The 12,275-nt window shown below is 45.7% G+C and overlaps 1 protein-coding gene across 2 annotated transcripts in view; it reads right to left on the minus strand.

Annotated features, from left to right (window-relative positions):
- Positions 1-12,275, minus strand: part of RTTN (rotatin) — a 206,338-nt gene that overhangs the window by 90,357 nt on the left and 103,706 nt on the right. For both annotated transcript variants that reach the window (XM_083187719.1, XM_083187718.1), the window contains 4 exons: positions 11,882-12,018; positions 10,016-10,187; positions 9,486-9,585; positions 1,125-1,213 (listed from right to left, as the gene is read on the minus strand). In XM_083187719.1, coding sequence (XP_083043845.1) covers positions 1,125-1,213; positions 9,486-9,585; positions 10,016-10,187; positions 11,882-12,018 — 498 coding nt within the window. The remainder of the gene's footprint in view (positions 1-1,124; positions 1,214-9,485; positions 9,586-10,015; positions 10,188-11,881; positions 12,019-12,275) is intronic.

Below are 12,275 nucleotides of genomic sequence, written 5' to 3' on the forward strand. Positions count from 1 at the left end.
GGAGGGATCACATGCTATTAGGCACTTCATGCCAAGTTTTGCATGGTCTCGGCCAATCGATGGCTTCCTATTCGTTTATATGGGCTTTTTTGTTAATTAAGTGCTCTGCTCCCGCTGTGCCGCTGCCCACTGCTGCGTCTTCTCCTTCCCGGCTCACTGGTTCCCTGCGTCGCCCCCCCCCCCCCTGCTGACGGCAGCGGCTTCCTCCTGCCCGGCTCCCTGCGCTGTCCCCCGCCAGCTGCAGTCCCCCGCATGGCTCTGGGCAGCACATAAGATTTAGCAAACCTTATGTGCAGCCCGTCCGGCCTCCTGACTCCGATCCGATGCGGAATTTTGTGTCTCCAAGCCTTTGTTTTGTTTTTTAGTATCCCCCATCCCCATTGTTTTAAGTTATTTCCCGTGGCATCTCAATCTCATATAGAATGAGAATCAAATTTCTCCTAACATTTTTGTGTTACACCTACAATTTCAGGTGGAAATGAGGCAGTTCAGCCTCAATAGATATAACTATTTAGTGCCTACTCTTCATGCTTTCCAATGTTTCCTAGAAAGAGGAATTATGCTTACAATCAAATAAACACTACTTTAAACTGTTCCTTGATTTTCTAGTAGAAGGACATTGTATTGCTACTCTCTACCACTGCCCTAAATAAATGTAGATCTCATTATCACTGATGGCATAATAAGGAAACCGAAAACCCTAAATATATCAGACCAAATGGCATTTAAAGGAAATTTAATATTTATTTAAAAAAAAAATACATTATCTTTTTGAGGTAGACATATTACATCCAACTAAAAAGTGACAAAATACTAAATGAATAATTCAGTGATCTACCAAAATATATATACTGTATGACACTAACAAAAAAATTATATAGCTCTTTTCTCCAGCAAGACTCAATGTGGTTTATAATTTAAAGTTTACTTTACTCAACAAAATAGGATGCAAAAGCAGACTCTGATTAAAATGATATGCTGCATGCCTAGATTCTGTGTTTGACCGTGGTTGTATTGGCCTATGAAATGCACTTTGAAAGGAATTGAAGGACTTACATAATTTTTTAATATAAATACATGCCCCTTAATGGTATGGCTAAACCTTACACAGTAAATGTACTTACCTGTCCATCTTGGTGCACACATTTCTGTAAAATATTCCTGATCTTTTCCACAACCCCAAGTTCTTTTACAACACAATGCATGGTCATATCTGGAAATACACAAGGCTAAAAGTAAAAATAATGAAGCAAATTAATATCTTTAAGTTCCTGCTCCATAATAGCCCTTTTACACCAAAAATCCCAGATCCGACCCGGCATTTGGAAAAAGGATAGAAGCCGGGTCGGATCCGGGATTTACTCCATTTACACTGCGGTTCCCACACGCAGTGTAGACGGAGGCGGTGCCTGGAGATGACATCATCTCCAAGCGCCGGGACTGCAGTGATCCCCGCCGGATACACCGATCGCCGTGCTGGGGGCAGCCCAGCACCAAGGTAAGCTGCTGGGCTACCCCCAGCCCCCGTGCACCCCCCAGCCATCATCCGGGAGGTAAATGGATGCCGCGCACAGGCATCCATTCACCTCCTCCCCTGCCGCCGCTGCTGTCTGCAGAGTATAGCAGACAGCAGCACAGGCTGTCTGTCTGTCTCCCCCCCATCCAACCTGCAGACGCTGCAGTCCACAGGTTGTACGTCCCCATTGATGTAAATGGGAGCCGGCTCATCCGACCCGGTGTACCCATTCAAACCGCCCTCTACCCAGGTCCTAGCCGTGTTCTGTGGGTAGAAGTCCCGTGTAATACCGCCTCTGACCCGCCAAAGACCCGGGGTTTTGAGGTGGTGTAAAAGGGGTATAAATAAATTTACTGTAGATTCTACTACCATTCTTTCCACACTGTCCGTGAGTATACCACATATCAACTGTGGAGTTCCATAAAATAGTTTGTAATGTACAACCAGATGTGAGATGTCCATAATGCCAGAAAAGTCACAATCAAAGCAAAATAACATATATGGAAGATTTAAGGCTTGCTTAATATATACATTTTCTTAATCTGTAGAATACATGAAGTGCTGACACAAATTGGTAAATGTAGAGCAATCATAATAATAGGATTTATGGTCTTACCTTGATAAATCCCTTTCTTTGAGTCCATAGGGGGCACAGGAGTTCACGCTGGGTATGAGAGGTGAGGTAGCAGAGCGTGCACCAAAGGATTACAAAAATGTACCCAGCATGCTCCCTGCCTCCCTTCTCCCTCATAACCCGCCCCCTGACCCTGGGTCACCAGTTTCGTTAGCAAGCCCAAGGTAGGAGCAGAGCCAGAGAAGAAGGAAGAGCAAACGCACACCCACATAGCATACAGGCCCTAAAGCCATGGAACTTTCCTACATAGGAAGCCCCGCTACCAGGTGCGTCTGGGAGGGCGTCCTGTGCCCCCTATGGACTCAAAGAAAGGGATTTATCAAGGTAAGACCATAAATCCTATTTTCTTTTTCGTCCACTAGGGGGCACAGGAGTTCACGCTGGGACGTCCTAAAGCTGTCCCCTCACGGGTGGGGGACGCTCCTGGACTGCGGAAAGCACATGTCTACCAAACTGTGCATTAGCCGATGCAAAGGTATCAAATGCATAAAACTTGATAAAGGTCTGGGAAGAGGACCAAGTAGCCGCCTTACAGAGCTGTTCAGCCGAGGCGCCTCAATTAGCGGCCCAGGATGTACCCACAGACCTGGTAGAATGTGCAGTAATCCCCTCCGGGGGAGTAATCAGTGCGGAAAGATACGCTTGGCGAACCACTGATCTGAGCCATCTCGCCAAGGACTGGTTGGAAGCGGGCCAGCCCCTCTTATTGGCCCCATAAAGCACAAACAGTGAACCCGACTTACAAGTTGACTTAGTCCTGCGAAGATAAATCTGCAACGCACGGACTACATCAAGAGAAGCTTCAGCTTCAGAAGAACCTGGAAAAGAAGGCATCACTATTTCCTGGTTAAGGTGAAACTCAGACACCACCTTTGGAAGAAAATCCAGTTTGGTACAAAGAACCGCCCTGTCCGGGTGAAATACCAGAAAAGACGGTTTCCATGATAATGCACTCATGTCAGACCCCCTTCGTGCTGAGGAAATAGCCAACAAGAAGCCACCTTCCAGGATAGCCATTTCAGATCCACCTCCTCCAGAGGCTCTAAAGGAGACGATTGAGGAACCCGGAAAACCTCTAAAGAGGGACACCTCAACAGCCAGCCCGTCAAAGCCAGGCGACTCAAGTCCGGGTGTCGGAATGGCCCCTGTGAAATTAGGTCTGGACGCAGAGGTAGACTCAGAGGAGAGGCTACCAACAGGTTCCATAGATCCGCGTACCAACCTCGACGGGGCAAATCTGGGGCCACTAGGATCATCATTCCTCCCTCCTTCCTGAACTTCCACAGAAGGCGAAGTAGGAGTTGAAACAGGGGGAATGCATACACTATCTTGCCGACTTAAAAAGTCTGCCTCAAAATTGAGAACCCCTGGGATGAAGACTGCAGAGATTGCAGAACCTGCTTCTCCGCCCACCTGAATATCTTGGAGACTTCTTTCATCGCTCCTTTGCTGCGTGTCCCGCCCTGCCTGTTGATAAAGGCCACGGGCGTGGTGCTGTCGGACCGGATCTTTACAGGGCACCCTCGGATGAGGGACCCCAACCTCTGAAGAGCCAGAAGGATTGCTCTCAATTCCAGGAGATTGATCGGAAGGCGACTCTCCTGAGCCGTCCAGCGACCCTGAAAAGATTGAGAATTGCAAACCGCTCCCCAGCCCCGTAGGCTGGCATCCGTGGTAAGCAAGACTCAGGTTGGAATCCAAAACGGGCGGCCCTGAGACAAGTTGTCTGTCTTTAACCACCATGTGAGAGACAGGCGACTCTTCGGGGGCAGTGTGATCAATTGACTCCTTAGACGAGTATGATCTCCTGTCCACTGGCTGAGAGTGTAAAGCCGAAGTGGGGGCGAGTGAAACTGTGTATACTCTACCATGTCGAAGACACCACCATACACTTGTGTACTGAGACCCTTCTGTGACCTATAAGGGAATGAATCTTCCTCTGAAGGGAGTGGATCTTATCCTCTGGAAGATATACTCTCTACAACAGAGTGCCCAGCCGAGCTCCCAAGTGAAGTGTCCTTTGGGAAGGAGTAAGAAACGATTTCTTCCAGCTTATCCTCCAACCGTGAGATAACAGAAGTGTAATCACGACCTGCAAATGACTCCGTAGTAGGTCTGGGGACTTTGCCAAAATCAGTGGGCCGTCCATGTATGGAATCATCCGAACCCCCAGCCGGTGCAGGTGTGCAGCCCTTACCGCCATCACCTTGGTGAACACCCTGGGAGCCGTAGATAGACCAAAAGGTAGCGCCCTGAACTGGAAGTGTTCGACCCGAAGGGCGAACCTCAAAGTGCTGATGTTCCTGTCGGATGGGGATGTGAAGTATATCTAGCGAGGCCATGAAGTCCCCTGGCTCCAGTGAGAGAATGATCGAACGCAGGGACTCCATGCGAAACTTCGGCACTCGCAGAAAAATAGTGAGCGACTTCAGATTCAGGATAGGACAGTGAGAACCATCCAGTTTGTCAATCAAGAATAGGGTGGAGAAGAACCCCTGACCCCTCTGCTCCTGAGGAACTGGAACAATGACGTTCGAGTCCAAAAGAGAGCAGATGGAAAGCTGTAGCACTTGTCGTTTCGCTGGGTCCTTTGGAAGACCCGTGCAAAAATAACACTGAGGAGGGGGGAACCAGAATGTCAGGGCATAGCCCCTGGAGACCACCTCCCTGACCCAAGCATCCGTCGAGGTGCCCCACCACTCCGGCGCAAAGGACAGAAAACGGCCTCCCACCCCGGGATCCCCCAGGTGGGGACTCGCCCCCATGACGCGGCAAGCGTGGTACACCTTGCCCGCCCACTCAGACACTGCCTTGGCCTAATGGCCCCTGCCTGTGAAAAAGCAGTCCTGAGGAAATTCTCAGAGGGGTCCTTCAAAGATGAAGAATCCGAAATGGGCAGTACTGAAGCGCGAGCTAATCGCGCAACATGATCATCCGCCAGGGGAGGATTTTCCCACTTAGCCCTCTCTGTGGGAGGAACAGGTTAAAAAGTAGTAAGTCACTTGGAAAGCTGGAACCTTCTAAACGGTTGAGACCACGCAGTCTCCAATAAATCCTCCATGAGGGCCGAAGGCGAGAGCTGGGCCGATACCTTCTTAAGACGCTTAAAAAGCAGGTCTTTACTTTTAGGGGCAGGAGCCTCATCCTCCATCTGGAGGACTGCCTTAACCTCCTGCATCAGAGACTCTACCTCCGCTGAGGACAAAGTGTCATCGGCCCCTGCGGATTCCGCCACTGAAGAATAAGAACTACCCTCTGAGATGGAATCCGAATTGGAACGCGGAGAACCCGCATCGGGACTGTGCTGCCTACACTGCCTCCTGGAATCCCTGCCCGCCAGAGTAGCCGTCAACCCCTGCACAGATTGTGCAAAGGATTGCCACCAAGGGGGCTCTACATAAGCAGGAGCTGCCCCAACACTGGTGCTGGCCACTGCCACAGGCGGCATGGGCACAGGGGGCAGGAGGTACAGGAGTTGACAAGCGGTCAATATGTCAATACCTGAGTCAAGGTCGGAGCCCAGGCCGGTTCCTGCTGTGAAGGCGGCAGAAGATCTGCTTCAAGGGCCAAACACCTGGGACAGATATCCCCCTCCTGCCGAGAGAGTATGTCCACACATACCCTACAGGTACGCTGCATCGGAGATGGAGTCTCCTTGCCAGGTTTCGCCTTAGGCATACTGTCCATGAAAAAAGACAAAAAACACCAGCAGTTACAACACTGACACCCAAGCAACACACTTGCAGCCTTACCCACAAAGCTTTAGCAAAGCCATTTGGTATGGGCAGATAAACTCAACAATTCAGCAAGCTGAAAAGGAGACACCGTATATGCAAAGCCAATACTATGAATGGTGACAGTGTTTTAAACTTTCATCTCTTCCAATGATATTGGAAGGAAGACAGCAGCAGAGCCCAACAATCCAGCCAGCCGCAGGAGAGGATAAATACCACAAACACCAGGCTCCAGAAGCAGGGTATGGGGGAGAATCCCAGCAGCCTCCATCTCTAAACCCAGCAAGTTCCAGAATGGCTGCTGATTAGGACCTTAATGAGGAGCTGGGACACCTGGGGCAAATTTTTTTTTTTGGATTGTGGGAGGAAACCGGAGTACCCGGAGGAAACCCACTCAAGTACAGGGAGAATATACAAACTCCGCACAGTTAGGGCCATGGTGGGAATCGAACCCAGGATCTCATTGCTGTGAGGCAGTAATGCTAACCATTACACCAACCGTACTCCTACAGCACCTGGTGTTCCTATGTGGTCACCCACTCAAGTACTAACCAGGCCCAATATACAGCATTAGCTGTAGATCCCAGGCTGTCTTCAAGCTTCCAATGATATTGTAAAGAAGACATCAGCAGAGCTCAACAATCCAGCCAGCAGCAGGAGAGGAGAAATACCACACACACACCAGACTCCAGGAGCAGGGTGTGGGGGAGAATCCCAGCAGCCTCCGTCTCTAAATCCAGCAAGTGCCAGAATGGCTGCTGATTAGGACCTTAATGAGGAGCTGGGACACCTGGGGCAATCCTACATCACCTGGTGTTCCTATGTGGTCACCCACTCAAGTACTAACCAGGCCCAATATACAGCATTAGCTGTAGATCCCAGGCTGTCTTCAAGCTTCCAATGATATTGGAAAGAAGACATCAGCAGAGCTCAACAATCCAGCCAGCAGCAGGAGAGGAGAAATACTACACACACACCAGGCTTCCAGGAGCAGGGTGTGGGGGAGAATCCCAGCAGCCTCCGTCTCTAAACCCAGCAAGTGCCAGAATGGCTGCTGATTAGGACCTTAACGAGGAGCTGGGACACCTGGGGCAATCAGAGAGCAAGCCTCAGCACGTCCCCAGGGGTGGGGGAGGGACTAACCTACAGCACCTGGTGTTCCTATGTGGTCTCCCACTCAAGTATTAACCAGGCCCAATATACAACATTTCCAATGTGTATGGCTGTAGGTTCCCAGGCTGTCTAACCTCCCCCTCAGGCATCAACCCCCGGGACATAGCCTGACTAATTGTCCCTGGTGATCTAGTGGAAAGGTGGAGCAGTCCAGACCCCCACTGCCTGCCCCCCCGCTGACTCCCATACAAACGGGGGGGATCGCTGCTAGACGCGGCTCCCTGCAAGCAGGGAACCGACGCTTACCTGCCCGGGGACGGAGTGCAGCATGCGGGAGCTTCCGAGAGAGGGTCCCACGACGGAAGTCCCCAGCCCAGTCGCCAACGCTGCCGTCGCCGAGTGATGGAGCTGCGCTGCCGGTGATTCACTAAAAGAGTACCCGCCGCAGCAGCTCTAACCCATGGCTGTTCTAACAGCAGCGATAATGGTGCTGCTCTCTCCTTGGCACCAAAGAAAAAACTGGTGACCCAGGGTCAGGGGGCGGGTTATGAGGGAGAAGGGAGGCAGGGAGCATGCTGGGTACATTTTTGTAACCCTTTGGTGCACGCTCTGCTACCTCACCTCTCATACCCAGCGTGAACTCCTGTGCCCCCTAGTGGACGAAAAAGAAATTAGTGTTTAAGTAAATTAATTATAGAGAAAAAAAAACAGATAAATGTTTAAAATAATTAACAGTTGCTGAAGACTCTCTTTGGAACCACAGGTCATATCTTTGAGGATAGTAGGCAAGTAAAATTGTCTACCACTGTATTTCAGTAAAACTAGGCTGCAAGCAGAACTGTGCAGGAAAAAACACAAACTGTGATTGTGAAAAGTCATGTAATAGTTTGACTTCTTTAATTAGAGTCAACCGCCTTCCATGTATGTTCTGTATTAGGGGCTCATTCCCCAAACGAAGGCACTAGAACAATTTACCCTTGCGGGGTGTCATACAGTGTATATTTATATCTATCTATATAGATCATCTATCTATCTATCTATCTATCTATCTATCTATATATATATATATAGACAGACATATCTATATATATCTATATATAGATATATATATAGCTGTGTGACTCCAAAACACTGCCATCTGTTGGCAGCAAGTGAAGAAAGTGCCAATGATAAATTATTTACTTTAAAAGAGGTTAGGTGAAAAATAAAACACCACATTTGAGAAAGTACAGTAGCGGCATGCTTGGAAAGGGCTTTCGAACCATTGGTGTTCAATATGTGCATCACTCTACTATTTGTAGTACATGATCTTAAGCACTGTGGCAAGTTGAAAATGTGGAAGTCAATGGAATGACTTCCATTAACCTTCCTGAAAGCCACATTTTAAATGGAGGGACATTCATTTTTGAACTTGTGTTCTTAAATTCCAATAGCTATAATGCTGAGTTTTATAAAATAATACTGTATTATCAAAATAAAAACAGCAGCATGGTTTCACCCTCAGCGGGTATTCAATCTGGCGCCACAACGGTCGGACTAGCCCGACAGCTGTGACCCGGTCTCAGCCGGCTCGATGTCAGCTCAGCAGGCAGGATCCAATGTCCCGTCAAGGGGGCGTGGCCGCAAGAAATGGCCGGAAATCATCGAGCTGCGGCCGGGAGATCATCAATTCCGGTTGTTCTCGGCAGAACTGGCCTGACTGCTTGTAAAGTCGAGCTCATTCTGCCAAGATCCCTGTTCAATATTGTCTGGGAAAACAGCATTGAATAGAGCCCGACACTATTTCCCCCGTCAGGAATAGCAGCGGGAGATTGAATACCCCCCTTAATCTTCTAAATAAATGTGAACCAGTATTCCATAACCCACTTATTTTACAGTATGCGCCTGTTTGGTTGCCGGTAGCTCAGTGCAAACATTGCACATAAATTGAATATTAGTAATGGGTTTTAAAGGGAGACATTTATGAAAGCTTGATTAGTGAAAAGAGAAATTATCAACCAATCAGTTTTTGTCATTTACAGGCAAAGGGCTAGATGCACTAAGCTTCAAAAGTGATCAAATGGAGAGTGCTAAACAGCCAGCCAATCAGCTCCTACCTGCCATGTCACAGACTGTTTGATAAATGTCAGATCGGAGCTGATTGGCTGGTTATTTATCACTCTCCGTGTTATCACTTTTGAAGCTTAGTGCATCTGGCCCAGAGCGAGAAAAATGTCAGTGAGGAGTTGATTGGTTGGTACTTTATCTATCTCCAAGCTTTGATAAATATCACCCTTATGACTGTATAGGGAGTTTTACTTATTTCACATCTGGTTTAAGAAATACATTTAAACTGGGTTTATAAAAAGATATTCTAGCAATGGCAACTCCAGATGAAATGCAAAAGATTTGCTGTGCCTGCTGATGTATCCTTTAAGTAAAAGAGCAAAGTAACTGATTATTCTCAGGTGACACAAAACATAAAAAACAAACTTCTAGCTTATCTTACCTTGCGTTATAACAGCCAGCTGTTCAGCTGCTGATTTGCGAAGTGTTATGTCCACATTTTCTGAAGTAAAGATGTCAGCCACTTTCTTGACAGTCTCTGCCTACAGATTCAATGCACAGTGCATACTGATTATTAAACTTGTGGGATGCATAAAGAACACACAATAGAATGTTAGATTGTAAAAACAGAAATATATATATATATATATTTCTATCAAAGCATTTAGAAAAACTCTGAATGTCAGAATAATGTAGTGTACAATATTTATGTGTATGCATATACTGTATGTCGTTAGGCAAAGCCCCTAAACATCAGTGCTGCATTTGAAGAAGTCTTCTGGTTCCATAACCGTATTCACACAAATACACATTTCCATGTCTTACGTGTCAGATCAAGAACCAACTGACATTTTAATTTAGTAAAAACTATGTAATAAAAATTATGTTACTTAAAGGTTTTTTTATATCAAATATACAGAATGCAACATAAAACTCTGTATTTTACATATGAAGATCAATGCCAATAGTAACCTTAAAGAAAGATATTCCCTTATTGTCCAGCTTTAGGTCAAGTGGCCGCTCTGTGATATAAAGACTGACAGCCTTAGACATGATATTTCCTTGTAATTCCGGGCGCTTGCAGTTAGACTCTCTTTCATTCATTAAGTGGACTAATAACCACTTAACACCCAGTGACCGTAGCCTAGATAAATAAAAGAGAAACATGTAAATGAAAGTATTTTGCGAGAGTAAAATTGCCAATTCCAACTTTATATCTACTACAATAATAAGGTTCAATATTGAACACACCCATTGAACTGAATACTCTAACATTACCATTATTATTTCTTATAACAGATTATCCACCCATTCACTATGTAGTATTACTCTAATACACATCAAAAAGTTCTACAAATCCGTAAGTAGAATGTATTTATTTTCAATTCACCCAAATTGTATAAAAGATGCAACTATAGAAACTGGTGGGAATTTCTCATCAGTAATAATGACAAAAAAAAATGTCATGAGAAATGTCTCCATTTTCTCCTTCATCCCGTTGCAGGACAGCATTGAAGAGGCATCTTGGCAGAACGGACCAGACTTTAAAAGAAGCCGTGCCCATTTTGGCGAGAACGGCCGTGTATTGTCAGCATCATGGCCGTATCTCAACGATCCACAGCTGTTTCCATGGACAGGCCCCCCTTTTGTCGTTCGTCAGGCAGGACATTGAATTACGCCTGCTAAATAACAGTCGAGCGGGCCGAGAACAGGCCAGGGTCATAACTGTTGGGACGTCCTGACCTGGGACTGAATACCCACCTAAACCATCAGGATGTACAAAAGATGCCCCTTTGAATAGGTGGGCTTATAATGCTGAAGTGCAAAAAACCTTCCAGACAAAAAATAAACCTGTACATTTTTGTACAAGTATTTACAAGGACAGTGAGGTTACCCAACACAGCTCCTCAGACAATAACAAATGTTTCAATGCCCACAAAGTGCTCACTCATATGGTAGAATGTGCCTTCAAACTGCAAAGAATAGACTTCCCAGCTTCAAGGAGTTCTCCAACTACAGTATGTCTATTATGACAAAGCCCAACTCGTCTGTAGGCATCAGAGAGAAGCAGGCAGAAGTTTTCCTAGACTGTAGTGTCCTTGCAACAAAACATCAATAACATAATGACAGCCAATGAGAGATTTTTTTTGTCATCCATATACAGATATTGAGTTCATAGCAGAATTATAATGTAAAAATGTAAACAGAACTTAAAGGAAGAATGCTTAATCCTGGAAAACAATATTCCTTATTAAGAGAAAAAAAATATTTTGGGTGACCTGTAAGACAGGACCTCTAACGCGGACACCATCCTAGCCATAGGAATACACAAAAAAATCTTCACATCCATCCCACCAAGTGGATCAGTGAAGTTAACACCAATTCATGTCCCAAGGGTAGAGACCTTTATGGTAGTGAAAATTGTGTCACATCAAGCAAAGAAGTATGCACCTTAAGTAAGAGTTCCACTCTGTTATGGAAAGACACTACTAGTTCAGAAAGCTGAAGGGATCTCTGTTTGTAATCAGTACACAAACCATGCTGAAAAAAAACAAGAGTAAATGTTCCAATTTTCATACAAGAATGGAAGATGAACATTTTTAATGCATCATGGAATAGCACGTATTGCACATACCCATAGTCAGATAAAATAAGGTGAATAATGCAACAGAAGAAACCATTTTATGTGGTATAAGATAAACTGCTGAAAAAAAAAAAGAATTAAAGTAACCCGCTCATTGTTTATTTTAGGAATTTCTCAGAATTTACAATCATGGAGGTATTTACTAATGATCCCAATATGTAAATTAGCCAATTGTATTACAAATGTTAACTCACGTCAGTTTTTTGGCATACAGAAACCGCAATGCAGCTTTTAAGAGAGTTGTTTTAGGTAAAGCTCCTTCCCCTCTTTCACATGTCTCACATAGTGTCAGGATAGAGGTGCCCAGTGCTTCCTCTGTGTCAGCAAAGCCCTGGAACAATTGTAGATTGAATTATAATTTAATATTACTTAAAACCAAGCTGAATAATAAAACATATAAAACACTAGGTACATAAAGCTAATGTTAGGCAATTACATTGAGTGGTTCTCAACGTCAGTCCTCAAGGACCCCAACAGTGCACATTTTCCAAGTCTCCACACAGAATCACAGGAAGAATTATCTCCACCTATGGATCTTTTAAAATGTGTCAGTGAATAATGAGTACACCTGTGTACCTGTGAGGTGAC

The sequence above is a fragment of the Crinia signifera genome, chromosome 5 (assembly GCF_055691185.1).
Source record: "Crinia signifera chromosome 5, ASM5569118v1, whole genome shotgun sequence".
In the NCBI taxonomy this organism is placed as follows: Eukaryota; Metazoa; Chordata; class Amphibia; order Anura; family Myobatrachidae; genus Crinia; species Crinia signifera.